Raw genomic sequence first — 16,466 nt, forward strand, 5'->3', positions numbered from 1 at the left:
ATGCTGGACACCTAAATCTGGATTTGTGAAAATCACCCGTCTGTATTCTTGTAAATTAACATTTCTATCAGGCTCTTATGTTTAGTTTAACTATTTCACTTCAATGGTATGTAAAAATCTTATTTTCAGAAAATTTCCGTGGGATAGTCACAAAATTTTTTGCTCATTTTTCCATGGCATTCTCACGGATCTCCGCATTTTTCCGTGGCCCTGCTACGAACTGTCTTTTTTGTGGCAATCTCACGGATTGGTTACTCAACTGTTTTGTCCTATTTTCTTACCATTTTTCGCTTCGGTTTAGGGTTAGATTTACATGAAATGACATCCCTACCCAAACCCAACTCTAACCCCAACGCCAGGCAACAATTGTTTAAAGTTTAAAAAATATAAAAGAATACATCAGAAAAAATAGTATATAAACCAATAGTTAAAGTGACATACTAATGCAAACATCAAATCTAACCCTAAACCGAAGCGAAAATTGTTTTGAAAATAGGAAAAAGATGTGAGTAACCAATCCGTGAGAATGCCACGGAAAAAGACAGTCCGTAGCAGGATCACGGAAAAATGAGGAGATCCATGAGAATGCCACAGAAAAATTAGCAAAAAATTCTGTGTCTATCCCACGGAACTTTGTGAGATCAGGTTGTTCAAAAATGTCACTTTAGCCATTGGTATTTAACAAATGTGTGACTGTTTTTTATTTAACAAATTTGATCATTTTGTGCATGCAAAAATTTACACTTCCGAATAAAAATCTCCAGTCAATCTTCACTTTCTAAATGAAGGTAAAGGTAAAAAAATTGGTCAATATCCTAAGGTAATCCTCATTTAACCAGGCCAAAAACTCTTGCACCGTGACATACATGTGCCGTTGTTCATCCAATAAAGGACTCTGCTGAAAAGGTGTCATGTAAAGTATTTAATGAATGTATAATATGTGCAGATAGCATTTGATCACTCAAATTTTTCAGTTTTTTTCCAGCATCAGAGCTCTTTAAGGAAAACGCTGTTACATGGGATGGTACCCTTTATAAACATTTGAGGTACTAATATGCACACTTTAGGTACGAAGGTGTACTTTTCCGTGCACTGTACTATTTTCTGAGAGGGTTCAATGAAAGTGCTGTCAGTGACATTGATATTTACAGTAACACATCTTTTGTGTTTTACAGAAGAAAAAAGTTAAGAGGTTTTTCAGGTGAACTATCTCTTTAAGAGATCGTTCACCTGAATGCTACTTTTTGCAACTTTACCGTGTTGTCGTAATAATGAAACCTATATGCAGTTATGGTAATTGGAATATGTTTGGGTTGGCGGACAGATGCACAGTTAGATTTATGAATCTAAATAAACTCAGCAGGAGTGAACCAAAGCAGGTGGAAGCAGTACGCCAATAAAATATCTGAGGTTTGGTAAGGATGGAGGGTTTTAATGCGGTGCAATACAAAGGTTTAGTGGGCGAGGTCAGCAGGACAAAACACAACTCAGTGTGTGGAGGAGATGAAAACCATAATCTGTCATATTGATTCATTTTAATATGGACATAACCTCATCGGCCTTAAACTCATCACATATTGTGTCGCAGGTAATTGAGTCATCAGTGTCCCAATGTTTAGTAGATTGAGGCCCTCGCTGGTGTCCGAATTTGTGTTTGTATACGGATTCACGTCACAGGGAACTGGGGAGTGGAACGAGATACAGCTTCAGAGGTCAGTTTATCAATCTGAAACCAAATCATAACAGGATATTATGCAAGGCAATAACAATAAATTATATACTTACATAACGTTCCTGCACAGCTTTTTGGTCATTTAAAGCTATTTCTATTTTCTATTTTAGGTTCTCTTCAGGCGATCATCACATCTGAGGTGATGTGTGTAATTTCTGTGCCACTAATGTCACAAAGCGGAATTGCAAAAATAATCACTGTCTTCAGTCACTGTCCTGGCCCAAACCTATACTCTTAAAAATAAAGGATCCTATAACATTGTTTGTGAAGCTGTACACACACAAACCAGCGTTGGGTCAAAAAGGGCCGAACCCAACCCGTGGGTTAAAAATAACCCCAAAAAATGTTTATGCACTCTAAATCCTACGTTTTTTAACCCATAGTTGGGTCAAATATAGACTGTTGTGTTATAAATAATCCTATTCTGGGTTGTTGTTACCCATCTAATGTTGAAACAACCTAGCATTTGGGTTAAAATTTGCATAAACAATTTCTCACGGGCTAAAAATATGTTTTAAATATAGTCTAAATACATTTTGTAGAAAGTAGATCTTAATTAAATATATTTTTGAATTTGAAAATATATGTCAACATATTTCGAAATGTAAGCAATTACTACAGAGCCCCTAAGGTCACAATGGAGTAAAAAAACTAGTTTAGTTAGAAACTACACTGAAAAAAATTATTCATTGAATTTAATTTTTTTTTTTTAAGGTAAGTGGTTGCAATCAATTTATTTAAGCTACATTTAAACAAAAAAGATTAGTAATGTAAAACAAAATATAAAACTTTCGTTTAAGCTTAAATAAATTGATTGCAACCACTTACCTTAAAAAAATTGATTAAATTTAATGAATCATTTTTTCAGTGTATTGCGTGCGCACGTGAAAATGGTAGTTTCACATGTGCGCACGCAAAACTAAACTTTATTTTATTTTTGCTCCATGTCCCCTTAGGGGCTTCATAAATTACAACCCATGTGGCAAGAAATGGATTCTTGGCCAAAATATATTTTAAATATGCTAAATTCAAGTTTATTACATTTTATAAAGTATATTTTTAAAATTAAAAATATTTTTATTTAAGACTTTTCAAAATGGTTATATTTACAGGTTTGTAACATAAACAAAAAACAGTTTTCTTCCAATGGGACATATATTTCCTTGGTTTGAAATACGGAGGGCTAAATGCTTTATAAACTATATATTTATTTTTAAAAATAAACTTCAAAATATACAAAAAATGGCCAAAAATATATTTTTGTAAACATATTTCTAAATATATTTCTGCAAATGTATTTTCTGTCCATTTTTTTGTATATTTTAAAATATATTTTTTGCCATATGGGACAACCCAACACTTTTTAGAGTGTAGCCTATTTGCATACTTAGCTAGTATCAAGTTTTAAATATTAATACACTTTAACAGCAAGTTTTAAATTGAGTAGACGCTCCCCTCTTTTTTTTTTTTTTGTATTTAAATAAATCTGCCCTTGATACAATTTGCCATTGATATGCCATCTTGGCTATATCTTCATGCATAGGCACATTCAATTATGCAAACCAGCGGAGGGAGACAAAGTGTGACGTTTCCAAAGTTTAAACCGAGCCTATACAAAACCTGTTCCCACAGGACCCTACAGGGAACAGTTTCACACTTGAGAGATGGTTAAAGGGGAAATCTTTCCACCCCTGCCACTTCCATTAACTTTAGCTGGGTGAAGTGTAAAGACATGTGGGTTATGAGCTGAGACCTTCAGAGGCCTGTGAGAAAGAACATGTAATTTAATGTAGTAGTGACACATTCAACCTGACGGACCGTGATTTTGAGGGGAGACCACCTCATGTTCCCATCACAATTGGGTATTTGAATGTTTCTGTGATCGTGTTGACATTTGTCCTTAGGCAACCAATCGTGTTGTACTTTGCATGAAAGCACCATAAACATTTTCTTCAGTTACACTCATAAAAACTAAGGTGGTTCTCGATGAAAAACCAAGTTTGGCTAAACGGTTCCATAAAGAACCTTTAACATCTGAAGAACCTTTCTGTTTCAAAAAGAAATCTTTCAAAGCCTGAAAGGTTCTTGTTGAAATGATATTGAAAATATATAACAAGTAAAATCCCACATGGAAAGAACCTATAGTGGATATATGTGCATATATGAAACCTATATGCAGCTTATATGCACATATATGCAGCACATATACAGCATATATGCACATATATAATAATATATATGCACATATATGAAACCTATATGCAGCTACTATGCACATATATACTGCACATATACAGCATATATGCCCATATATGATAATATATATGCTGCATATATGCAAAATTGAGGTGCATATATGTGCATATACAGGCCATAAATTATGTGAATTATTAAATAAAGTTATGATGTCTGCACATTTAAAACATTTACAAGATCTGTCTAGGACAGGGGTGTCCAAAGTCGGTCCTGGAGGGCCTGTGTCCTGCAGAGTTTAGCTAAAACTTCCCTCAACACACCTGCCTCAAATTATCTAGTCTGCCTAGTAAGACCTTGATTAGCTGGATCAGGTGTGTTTGATTAGGGTTGGAATAAAACTCTGCAGAGACACCGGCCCTCCAGGAGCGGACACCCCTGGTCTAGGACATGTATAACAAAATGGTTTAATTTAACAGCTACTGTTCAGTGTTATTTAACAGCGACAGTAGCGCAGATGGTAAAGTGAGTTGTCTAATGATCAGAAGGTTGGGTGTTTGAATCCCAGCAGTGACGTGTGGGATTGCTTTTTTTGTGATCGGAAGGTTGGAGGTTTGAATCCTGGCTCCTGCAGGTGCAGACTGTCATTGGTTGGACCTTTATTTATGTTTAATTTATTAGCAGCTACAGATTTTAATAATTTTACCAATATATAGGTTAACATATATGTGCATATATGTACATATAATATAGGAAAACGGCCAATTTTATATATGTCACATATATGTAAAACTTATATCAAAACCTATATTGAAACATATATGTTTATATATGTTTTTTCCATGTGGGATCTTCCAAGACAGATCTTATCCTAGTCCCAGAATAAAACGCATGTTTGAGCTGCCTTAATTCGTAAACATAATGCACTGACGTATACTGTAAAAATAAATAGCCGTAATTATGCAGCTGGTTGCCAATAACTTAGAAGATAAAGACTGAAAATGTTTCATGTTCATTTAACTTTGAACAAACTGTTGCCAGTAAATAACATACTGTAAATGTCAAATCTACAGTAAGTTACTGGCAGCTAGTTGCCAGTATTACCCAGTAATACTGTAATTTCTACAGACATTTTTACAGTGTGCCATTGTTTTGTATCAAGATGTACACATGTTTGTAAAAACTACTTTAACATCCTGATATAAATAAGGCCAAATCCTGAATTAATTTAAACCCTGCCACTATTAAATATATTTTTAATCTCTGTTTGCTCACAGGTGCTGTTCAAACTTGAATATTGAATGCATGACCACTAGGTGGAGACACATTTATAATAACTGTAGTTTAGGTTTAAACAGGAAAGCAAATAGCTTTATGAAGTTTTGCATCTCAAGAAACAAACCTAGAACTTTAAAGGAGAGCGTGGTAAAGATGAAGAGCTGGACTTGAGATGTAAACCCTGTATGATACGGGCCTGTGATACTTTAATCTAAATCAGCTTCCACTATACACGTCAGATTAAATGGTCAAAAAATTGGCCCATGCTGTCACTGTGGCTTTAAAGGTCCTATTATGTTCAATAAAGGTACACATTTGATTAAAATTGATTTTGCATTCACTCTTTGGTACCAATATGTACCCTTTAGGGCAGTGGCGAGGCCAGACATTTTAAACTGAGTGGACCTCAATCTTTACTCTTAAATGACATAATTTTACAATATTGTGGTGGTTAAACAGATTACTTTATGTTTTTTGGGTCATGGATCGAATCATTTTCGGATCAGAAAAAAAAGGAAATAAGGAAAATAAAATAAGAACTTATAAGCATGTGAATAAAGAAAAGAACAAAGTTACAAATAAAGTACTGTATAGTATTTAGGAACAAAAATACAATAAAATAAATAATAATACTGCTTTCTTTATTCTATACATTAAATCTAACAAATATTTTTAAAGCAAAAGTGATTTTTCTTTTGTCTTCTGTTGTTTGATTGACATAATGACACAAACATAAGCAGATTTTTTAAAGGTACTGTCACTTTAAGACCAGAGAAACATCCTGACACACATCTGATTTCTTTCTGAACTGTTTGCTTTTACTTTAAGACTTAATTTACTTTTTTTATGAGAATACTTGCCAAGACTGAGGTATTTTGAGATAATTTTGTGTGTATGTTTCTTGTCAAGCGCAGAGAGATTTAGTGTTTGTGTGCTTTTTGAAACGTGCGTCTCCGTGCGTGTGTCCATTTAAGTATGTGTGTGCGTCTGTGCGCACAGAAAACAGATCACTTTAACATCTTCTTGGGCTTAAATTGTTTAAAGGGGACATTTCACAAGACTATTTTAAGATCTAAATAAATCGTTGTTGTCACCAGAGTACGCATGTGAAGTTCTAGTTCAAAATATCATATAAATAATTTATTATAGCATGTTAAAATTGTCACTTATAGGTGTGAGCATTAAGCGGTGTGCCGTTTTTTTGGGTCTGTCCTTTAAAATGCAAATGAGCTGATCTCTGCACTAAATGGCAGTGCTGTGGTTGGAAAATGCAGATAAGTAGTGGTATTATTATGACATCACAAGGGGAGCAAAATTTGAATTAGCTATTTTTTCACATGCTTGCAGGGAATGGTTTACCAAAACTAAGTTACTGGGTTGATCTTTGTCACATTTTCTAGGTTTATAGAAGCACTTAGGACCCAATTATAGTACTTAAACATGGAGAACCCAAGAACCCTTCTCTTAGCAACAATTAACATTTATCCCATGGGTTCTCCAGGGTTAAACATGGAAAAAGTCAGATTTTGAACATTTGCAAGGTTTAGGAACACATGCACATGTATATATGGTTATTTATTTCTGAATGATAGTATTTGAGTGATTATTATTAAAGAGATCATTAAAATGTATGCTTGATTTTTTTCTGCTTTCCCACAAAAATAGTTTGTGTCTCTTCTGACTGGGTGGGCCAGCTGTCAATCTGATTGGGCCAGTGCCCTTATGTAGCCTCGCCACTGCTTTGAGGTACTAATATATGAAATCTTTAGGTGCATTGTTGTAATTTTTAAAGTGTACCGCCCCAGTGAGAACCAGGGGCCATTTTTTACTGACAGTGCATAAGTTTGGTCACTCTTGAATAACCTGAGGTTAAGTGTCTGGCTCTTGGAGATGATGATAGCTCTTGAATAGTTACTTTCAGTACTACTCCACATCTGCATACTGTACATTACACACGTCACCTTATAATAAAGTATAGGATCATTTCAGTTCGCTTTAGTTTTATTTTACCTAAAGAAATCTACTGTAGGCTATAGCAGCCCCTACATTAAATCAATCTTCTGATGATGTATGCAAACACACACTCTATATAAACAATGTTAAGTCAATAGTGTAATCAGAAATGAGTCTTTGCATATACAGTAGTATCCCACAAGCCTTTGCACCGTGTGGGTTTGTATAGAGCTTTAAGAGAAAGCTTCCTGGCTCTTCTTTGTGGCATGGGCAGAAAAAAGCAAAAAGCAGCTCTGTCCCGATCCACCCTATAATCAGCAATTTTAACAGCTCTCATTTTCTGCTGTATATATAACTGTAATTGTCAGGCAATACTCCCATGGCAATGCATATGTTCTGATGTTTGCTATAAATTTCAAAGTGGAACTGCGAAGTTTACTCACAAACACATTACACAAAACCTGCGTGTGAATAAATCAACTCACTTGAATGTGTTTTCAAAGATCTTAAAGTGCAAATATTTATTTATATATTCATTTATTTTTTATTAATCAGAATAAATTGATGTAATTTTATTTTAAATGTTAAAAAAGTTCAAAGCTGGTCCAAAAGGGCAGTACACTTTAATAAATTGTCTAAATATGTACCATTTAAAGGTGCAGTGTGTAATTTTTAGAAGGATCTCTTGACAGAAATGCAAAATAATATACAAAACTATATTATCAGGGGTGTATACAGACCTTTTTAAAATGAGCTGTTATGTTTTTATTACCTTAGAATGAGACGTTTTTATCTACATACACCGAGAGTCCCCTTAAGTGGAAGTTGCCATTTTGTGTCGCCATGTTTCTACCAGCCCATCCTCACCCCATGGCGTCAATATTTGACGCCACTTGACCATGCGTCAATATGTTACACGGAGGGTATACCCTTCGCGTAATTTTTTGACGAACTGGGGACTTCAATACTATTGAGTCCGTTGCATTCTCTTTCCTATTTTCGTACCATTTTCTTACCATTTTCGCGTCGGTTTAGGGTTAGATTTACATAATGACATCCCTACCCAAACCTATCCCTAACCCCAAAGTCAGGCGACAACTGTTTAATTTCGCATACCTAATAGTATTGAAGTCCCCAGTTCGTCAAAAAATGACGCGAAGGGTATACCCTCCGCGTAACATATTGACGCATGGTCAAGTGGCGTCAAATATTGACGCCATGGGATGAGGATGTGTTGGTTTCTACAGAAGCCCTTAACAGACAAACTTTTTTACTAAGTTGCCTCCGACGATGACATGTTTTTCCGGTGGTGGCTACTGTAGCTTCTCTATACATTTCAAAAAGCGAGGGGTGAGCAGTGGACTGAGCCGTTGGTTGTAATTCGCAAACTCACCACTAGATGCTGCTAAAATTTACACACTGCACCTTTAAATACATATATGTATACATTTAATATTTGTTACTTTTATTCATTTCAATTTTATTTATATAGCGTTCTGTCCCATTAACAGCTAAGGGCCATTTTTAGATATTGGGGTTTTTTTGACAGCGTATAAATGAGAATTATTAATGTATTATACTGTTCTTCATAAAGATTGTGATGTTGATTTTTTACCTCTGAGCAATCACATTGGATTTTTATGTCATGGCGTTTCTTTGTTTTAAATTGTTCATTCACTTTATTTGAATCCCAGATTTTCAATATGATCTCAGGCCTTTGGATCCCACTGTGTCTCCATTTTCCATGATTTAAATCTGTTTTGTTTGGTTGTGTCAGCATGAACCAATAAAAATCCATGTCCATACAGTATAATCCATATGTTCCTATACTTCTCCTGACACTTACAATAACTGAGTGATGTTAAATGATGTGGTCTTTAAGTCTTAAACGGAGTGCATTGTATTTTTGACCTTAGCTTCTTGTTTTATTGCTTTCCACTGCAGTATTGCCGTTTCCCAGTGAACATCATAAAGCATACAAAAGATGACGATAGAGCTGTCATACAATCTCATGTAAGTATTGATCAAATAAAACACACAATGCAATAGACCCACGCTTTGACTCATGAGGGTGCAATGCTTTAGTGGGACAGATCTCATGTTAAATGTGTATTATGACCTTCAGCTGGCACCTGCAGAATTGAACAATCATTTTCTAGTTTAGTATCAGGACAGCAGTATATCCATTGTCTTTATGAAGTGGGTCATATATAATGAAAAGCTTATGAGACGACATTGCATTCCTTGAGCTTGCCATCTTCAGCAAGATGAAGAGAATATGGGATGGCAACTAAAATAACAATGTTGGGAGTCTGAGAGAAATTGTTTGCCTCTCAGCTGTCTGATGCATACGCAGGTTAAAGCATAGAAAGAGTCCAGCTGCTCACAAACAAAACTTTATACGTTTGATTTCAGGTGCATAATATATGCTCTAAAATAGCTAGGTTGTTTAAACTCTATGGTTGAGTAAAATGTGGACAAACCCAACTAGCTCAAAATTTACCTAAATATCTATATCTTACCAAGCCATGGGTTGAAACAACCAGCCTGATCTCACCGAAATTTGTATATATGTTACAAGTTGGCTAATTTATATGAATTCGTAGTGGCTCGTACAAAAACGTAGGATTATTATAAAAAACAATAATGAAACCCCTTCCCCAACGACATCACAGGGGCAAAAGCAAATTGTACAAAATCAAACAAATCAATATCAACTTACCATCTCATAAAAATACTTATTGCGTTACAACAACCAAAGTTATTTTTGTAAACTTTTTAATTCTTTCTGTCAAAATGAAAACACCTTTCACAATAAGTACATTATTATTATTATTATTATTATTTTGTTTGTTCCACAAAAAAATTAAACACAGTCATCAACCTTTCACAAACACACATTTATTGATAATAATAAAGTCTAGTCAATGTGCAATGGATCATGGGACACATCAAGCAGAGAAACTGAGTATAGACAGCTTAATGAGACCTGATGAGCATTATATATATATTCACATTTACTGTAAGGTCAGCTGTTTGACTTATTCATGTAGCATCCATCACAAACCAAAAAGTTTTATAGCACACTGTAGTTTCAGGAATTAATATATACTAGTCAACATTTGAAGCGGATCAAAAACATTCATCAAAGTTGTCCTAAGACAAGAGCAGGTATTGGGTTTCAATTTTAAGACATTTTCGCTGAAAGGTTTTTGATCCACTTTAAATGTTGACTAGTTGGGTGCCCAAGTTATGTTGAAGGACCGGAGAAAACATTAAGAGTTTTAATGTCATGCCAGGACAGTTCACAAGTAGCCCCAAACATTTACTTGAAATTATGTAACGAATTTATGCAACATAAAAACTAAGAACATACAGTAACATGATGTCATAAATCATAAATAAATGCACCTGTAAAATGACAAGAGTACACAAGAGTAACATGGTAAGAGTAACTGCACACAAAATAAGTTAACTTGAAAATGGTAAACAACTCTATATCATAAAGAAAAAATAAGAGTATGGACATAGCAAGAGATTAGCTGTGCTACACACAGAAATAAGTTGTAAGTAATACAAATAATCTATTCCCTTAAAATAAAAGTGCTCACAGTGATGCCATAGAAGAACCATTTAGTCAAAGGGTCCTAAAATATCAAATCTTTCTCTACAAAGAACCTTTCGTGAAACAAAAAGGTTCTTCAGGTGTTAATGGTTCTTCATGGAACCATTCAGGTTCTTGTATGACATCATGAAGCACCTTTATTTTTAAGGAGAGTGCTCAGAAGATTCACTTAAAATTCACAAGTCTTTAAGACCATTATAGCCAAAATGGCTTATGAAATCAAGCATTATGGTATAAATATGTGTATAGACGACAAACTTTGAAATAAACACATTTCAGTTTATAACATGCACAATACCTGCTGTTATTTATATAAGTTATGTAGCTGTTTAAATAATTACAAAAGTAAATAATCATTTTTTTTCTTATACAGTACAAGTGAGATGTTATTTCCTTACCTTAATAATGTATCTTTTTTACTTTAAAAATATATAAGATCACTGCTTTACACTAAAAAAGTAAGATTTGTCTTTACAACTGTTTGCATCCTTGTAACAACTGCATCATCAATGTTATGTGTTTTTCTAAATCTAAAGTATGCACTAGACTAAAACCCAATTTATACTTTTGTACATCTCTCCAAAAATGTAACAACCCATCAGTTCTACCCAGGCCTCCAATCAGAACAAAATCTGTGTCGCATTTCCTCAAACACATTTCCGCTTGCAATGGTATAAACAATGATGGAACGAGTTGAGGAGCGATATTTAGCATATTTAAGCTGTCTATTTACCTCCATCACCGCTGATGCTTCTCAAACAACGTACACAACAAGCTTTGTCTTCTTTGCCTTGATACTGTAACATACCTGTGGACATTGCCTACTAGCGATCTGCATGTGTAATTGCACGTCAATCGTACAATGACGCAAAAGTAGCCTATAAATGAAAACTAAGAAGTGTAAATCGCATTTAAGGCAACATATTTCATTCAATCTCAAATCATCATCTATCTTAAAGCACTCAACCATTTAGCAAGCGTTTAATAAAACTCTCACCTAGAAAATTAAGATATTAAATAAATTAATCCTCAGCATATACAACATCCTTTGTTCTCCTTTAAGATCTAGGAAAGTCATTGGCAAGTGATTATAAAGAAAAGGGAGGTACGGATAACTAAACATTGAACAAACAAACATACAAACAAACAGAAGTGTGTTGATATATGCAAGTGACTGGCCCATTTATACCAGAATACTGACGGTCAAATAAAGTGCATAACCCCCCAAAAATGAACTGAAATTAAATAAAAAAAGTTACAATAGGCATTTCGAGCTATGATGTTTTTTCGAATGAAAATCCACTCAATTAAAATACTTATCGTCTCTAAAAGTAAAGTCCCTAAAGGCCCTAATTCACACTTCAACAACAAGTTTTTATTTTTGGTGAAGCATGAATCAGCCATAACTCTTAACCCATGGATACTAATAACAGTATATTTTTCAGTTGTTTTCCAAACATTGTAGGTTCAATACCGTAGATACAACAGTTTAGCTATGTAGATCTTTTCCACTCAGTGGTGCTATTGGTAGACTGTCCTAAGATCAGTGAAGATGATCTCTTTATCACCCAGTTTATTTTCCAATGAGTCGCTTACTGGGAGCCCTGGAAGATCATTTTCTCCTCTCACCTCTCTCAGATGAAGTTATTGGTGATCTGACGCTGATGCTCAAATAAATCCTCAATTTCAGCGCTGTAGGCATCACCTGTAAAAGCAAAGTGATTCAAACACTAAACCCAGTTGAAATGTTGTTTATAAAGCACTTTCAAACCATAAAAATAGACCAAAGTGCTGTACATGAATATCCTACCCAGTCTCACAAAATTATGTACCTAAAGTCATGTAATTTTTTATTCTTTTTCGTGATACTGTCCCGAATTTCTGCGTTTTTTCGTGATCGTATCACAAATTTCTGTTTATGTGTCATTTTCATGTATATACAGAGCCCCTGAGGGGACATGGTGAAAAAAAATAAAGTTTAGTTTTGCATGCGCACATGAAACTATTGCGCACACACATAAAACTTTTGCGCGCACACGTGAAACTATCGCATGCACACGTGAAAGCGAAAGTTTCATGTGCGTACGCGAAACTAAACTTTTTTAAATAATTCTGCACATGAAGGTTTCGCGTGAGCACATGAAACTAAACTTTATTTTTTTTTACTCCAATGTCACCTTAGGGGCTCGGTACTTATTTGTTACTCAACTGCTTTTTCCTATTTTCAAACCATTTTCGCTTCGGTTAGATTTGGTGTTTGCGTTAGGATGTCACATTAAGTACTGGCTTATACTATTTTTTTTTTTTTTTTAATGACATTTTCTAAATTTTAAACCATTGTTGCCTGGCGTTAGGGTTAGAGTTGGGTTTGGGTTAGGATGTCATTTTATGTAAATCTAACCCTAAACCAAAGCGATGATTGTAAGAAAATAGGTTGACAGTTGAGGAAAACAGTTGAGTAACCAATACGTGACAATGACACAAACAGAAATTCGTGACAGTAACACGAAAAAGAATCAAAGAATTACGTTACTATAGGTATGTAATTTCGCGTGACTGGGATGAAATATCAAACTTTAAAAGTCATTGCAAACCGAAAATAGCAACAAGGCTTAAATCATGCATCGTACAAAGCTAGTCAAACGCAAGCAGAAATTAAAAAGTGTCAAGACCTGGTGAAGATTTAATAGTTAAAGTCAAATTATAAAAGATAAAAACATGTATGTGCATGTCACCCGGTCACTGTTAAAGGGGTCGTACCTGCATGGCAGCCATACATAAAAACTCTGTGCCCATCATATCGGCATCGACAGCGCATGACGTTGTTCATAAAGTCCGATTCGGCCATGTCCAGGGATGGATTGACCTCGATCTGGCAAAACAAACAAAAGATGTATGAAGAGCTCAGGTGCAAAAGCCACAACGCCACCTCCGTTAAAAATTTTATAATAATATAAATCGAATGCTCTTAGCATGTATTATACGTTCATTAAATACTTTTGTTTAAAATTAACTTAATCCAAGCCTCAGGTCTTTTAGAAATGCAGATTTATTCCTCTATGTGCACAGAGACACAAAGGATGAACAACGATGTCTACGTCGGATTTAAGTATTCAGTATTTTACCCAGTTAAAGGAGGTTCACAGAATATATTAGGATATTGACTGAAATTTTGAGCCTTTGTATACCTTCAGACAGTGAAAAGTGACTGAAGATTCTTTTAAAGGGCAGATTTTTGCATGCACATAAACGGTTCAATTTGTTAGTGAACATTGTGAAAAAGCATTTTAATTACTGACTAATAACCTTTTCATTGGCATTAAAGTAATATGACTAAACTTAAACACTTAAAAAATAAATAAAACATTTACAAGAAAACATGTCAGAAGCACTTAGAGGGTTTTGCTTCTAAATTCTTCATATAGTGGTCTATCAAATGAAATATTATTTAAATTTTTGGGCAAAACAGCTTACAACATCCTAAAAATTTATTACTTTTTAAAAAATTTTCTTGTACTGATATAAACTTTGCTTTAATCCTGGAACTTGGACAAAACTGTGTCAATTTTTACTATGCCAAAATATAAGAAAACTGTTATTTTATCAGAGTATTGTAAAACTTTCACAGTTCCACACAAGAATATGGCGCCTATAAGGAAATGTTATACAACCAGTTTGCTCATCAAACCAAACTAGATCCTCCTAACAAGCTTTCCATTTTCAAGTTATACAATAGAAAAATACTCATTTACTAGTACAAGAAGTTGCTGTTTAGCCGTGCATGGGCTCAAAAGAGTCTTAAACTATTCTACATGAATGTAAAAAATCATTGTAGCAGATGTGATCGTGCCTGTTAGGCTTAAAAAGTTTTAAAGTGCTGACGGAAAACACAGAAACGCTGAGTCGACTGTTCAGTTGTTTTATTTTTGCCACAAAACAATGGAAACATTTTTCTCAGTAGCTGCTCTTAAATTATTTTCTGAGCACATTTAAATGTGAAAATGTTAGTTTCTTATCTTTTGTTGCTTTATGTTTTTAATGAGAATGTACTCTGGACTACTTCTGGGTCTGTTCGGCCATATGCCTGAGCGAAAAGTGCCTGTACAGCAGGCGGGTGTAAATTCCTCTGAATCTAATTGACCGTGTTTAATGGTGGGACATAGCACGCTTTGCTCCTCCAGCAGGGAATGCTTACACTTTACAAAATAAAGATGCTTAAAAGGGATTGCATGGAAGAATCATTTTTGGTTCCAAAAAGAACCTTTTCAGTTACTATGGCATCATAAAGCATTAAGGCCAGGGCCGGCGTCAAGGGGGGGCATTCGCGGGCAGTGCCCCCACAAACAGGTTGTTGTGCCCCCCTAAAAAGTTTTTTATTAATTTAATATATATCAAGAATAATTAAAATAAATTAAACATTGAATGTTTCATGACTTGTAATATAATCAAATGAGGAAAAGTTGATATATGTTTTCTTTAATTGAAATAGACCAGTTTCTCTGATTGGTTGTATTGCCGCGTCTCACCCGTCTTACGTCTTTAGCATATTTGTGACTTGATACTAGCAACGTGTTTTTTTGTGGCATTTTATGGATCGTGTAAAATATGGATATTAGAACATTTAGAACGAACCAGCACCGCCTGCTTCATCTTCATGCAAACACAGACTGGCTCAAACTCAGAGATTAGAGGTTGAGGTGGAATTTACAAATCTACAGGACACTGTTTTAAAGAAGTTTAATGTTCGTACACGCCGTCTTCAGCTATTTCAAAGGTAAGTTAGCGTTGTTTTAAATTACGTAAGCTTAAATGTGAACAGGGCATGAAATTAACACCCGACCACGCGCCAAATGCGGGTGGATTTTGCAATTGGCGGGTAACACTGTCAATCTACCAGCCAAATTGGCGGGTAGCCAATGCGAATCAGTGATGCGCCGGGTCATTGTATAAACAACCCACTCCCGACCGACATTTTCAACTAACCTGCCCGTAATTGTTCAAAATAGTTTTTAAACTCGACCGACTGACCGCGGCCTGAATATCATTAAAATATTTTTGGATGACTCGTAACCGGCACCCGCTCATTTCTTATCAACCTGCGCATATCACTGATGCAAATTGAGTTATTCATTGAGAGGATGCGACTGCTGTTTCGCAACGTTCATGCGACTGGAAAGAAGATGAGGCACTTCTCTGACTACGTTTGGATGTGCGAGTAAGTATTAAATTGTTGGTGAGATGGGATGAGAATGCAATGCTGACATAGACTACAGTATAATCACAGTTGCACAGATGTGTAGTTCTGCTGTGACAGATCAGAACTCTTGGATGTGTAAACTTTAAAGAGAGTTGTGCTACTGTGTCTTATACTGTAGTATATAACATACATTTTGCGAATATAGTAATGAAAAACAACGTATGTGCGGCGTTTATGTGCGCAGTTTGTGCCCCCTCTGTCTCTGTGTGCGTGCGCGGGTTTAAGGGGACTCAATAGGGCACATCGGAGAGATGCGTTCCTAAAAGCATGTGTACATAAAATCTTTCTGCTCTTGACAGGGCACATATAAACAAAATTATCTAAACAGTATTCATTTTCTAATAAAACATTTCTTTATGTCTTGTGTATGTATAGAGTCAAAAACCAGTCTGTGCTGGTCTTAAAGAGACAGTAACCTCAATTAACCT

At 35.1% G+C, this 16,466-nt stretch overlaps 1 protein-coding gene across 1 annotated transcript in view; it reads right to left on the minus strand.

Moving 5' to 3' along the window:
• Nucleotides 1-9,952: 9,952 nt before the first annotated feature.
• loxl4 (lysyl oxidase-like 4) overlaps nt 9,953-16,466 on the minus strand; it is a 33,611-nt gene continuing 27,097 nt past the window's right edge. The window contains exons 14-15 of the mRNA XM_065296037.1: nt 13,542-13,653; nt 9,953-12,486 (exon numbers count right to left, since the gene is read on the minus strand). Coding sequence (XP_065152109.1) covers nt 12,416-12,486; nt 13,542-13,653 — 183 coding nt within the window. The 3' untranslated portion in view covers nt 9,953-12,415. The remainder of the gene's footprint in view (nt 12,487-13,541; nt 13,654-16,466) is intronic.

Source organism: Paramisgurnus dabryanus, chromosome 20 (genome assembly GCF_030506205.2).
Source record: "Paramisgurnus dabryanus chromosome 20, PD_genome_1.1, whole genome shotgun sequence".
Lineage (NCBI taxonomy): Eukaryota > Metazoa > Chordata > Actinopteri > Cypriniformes > Cobitidae > Paramisgurnus > Paramisgurnus dabryanus.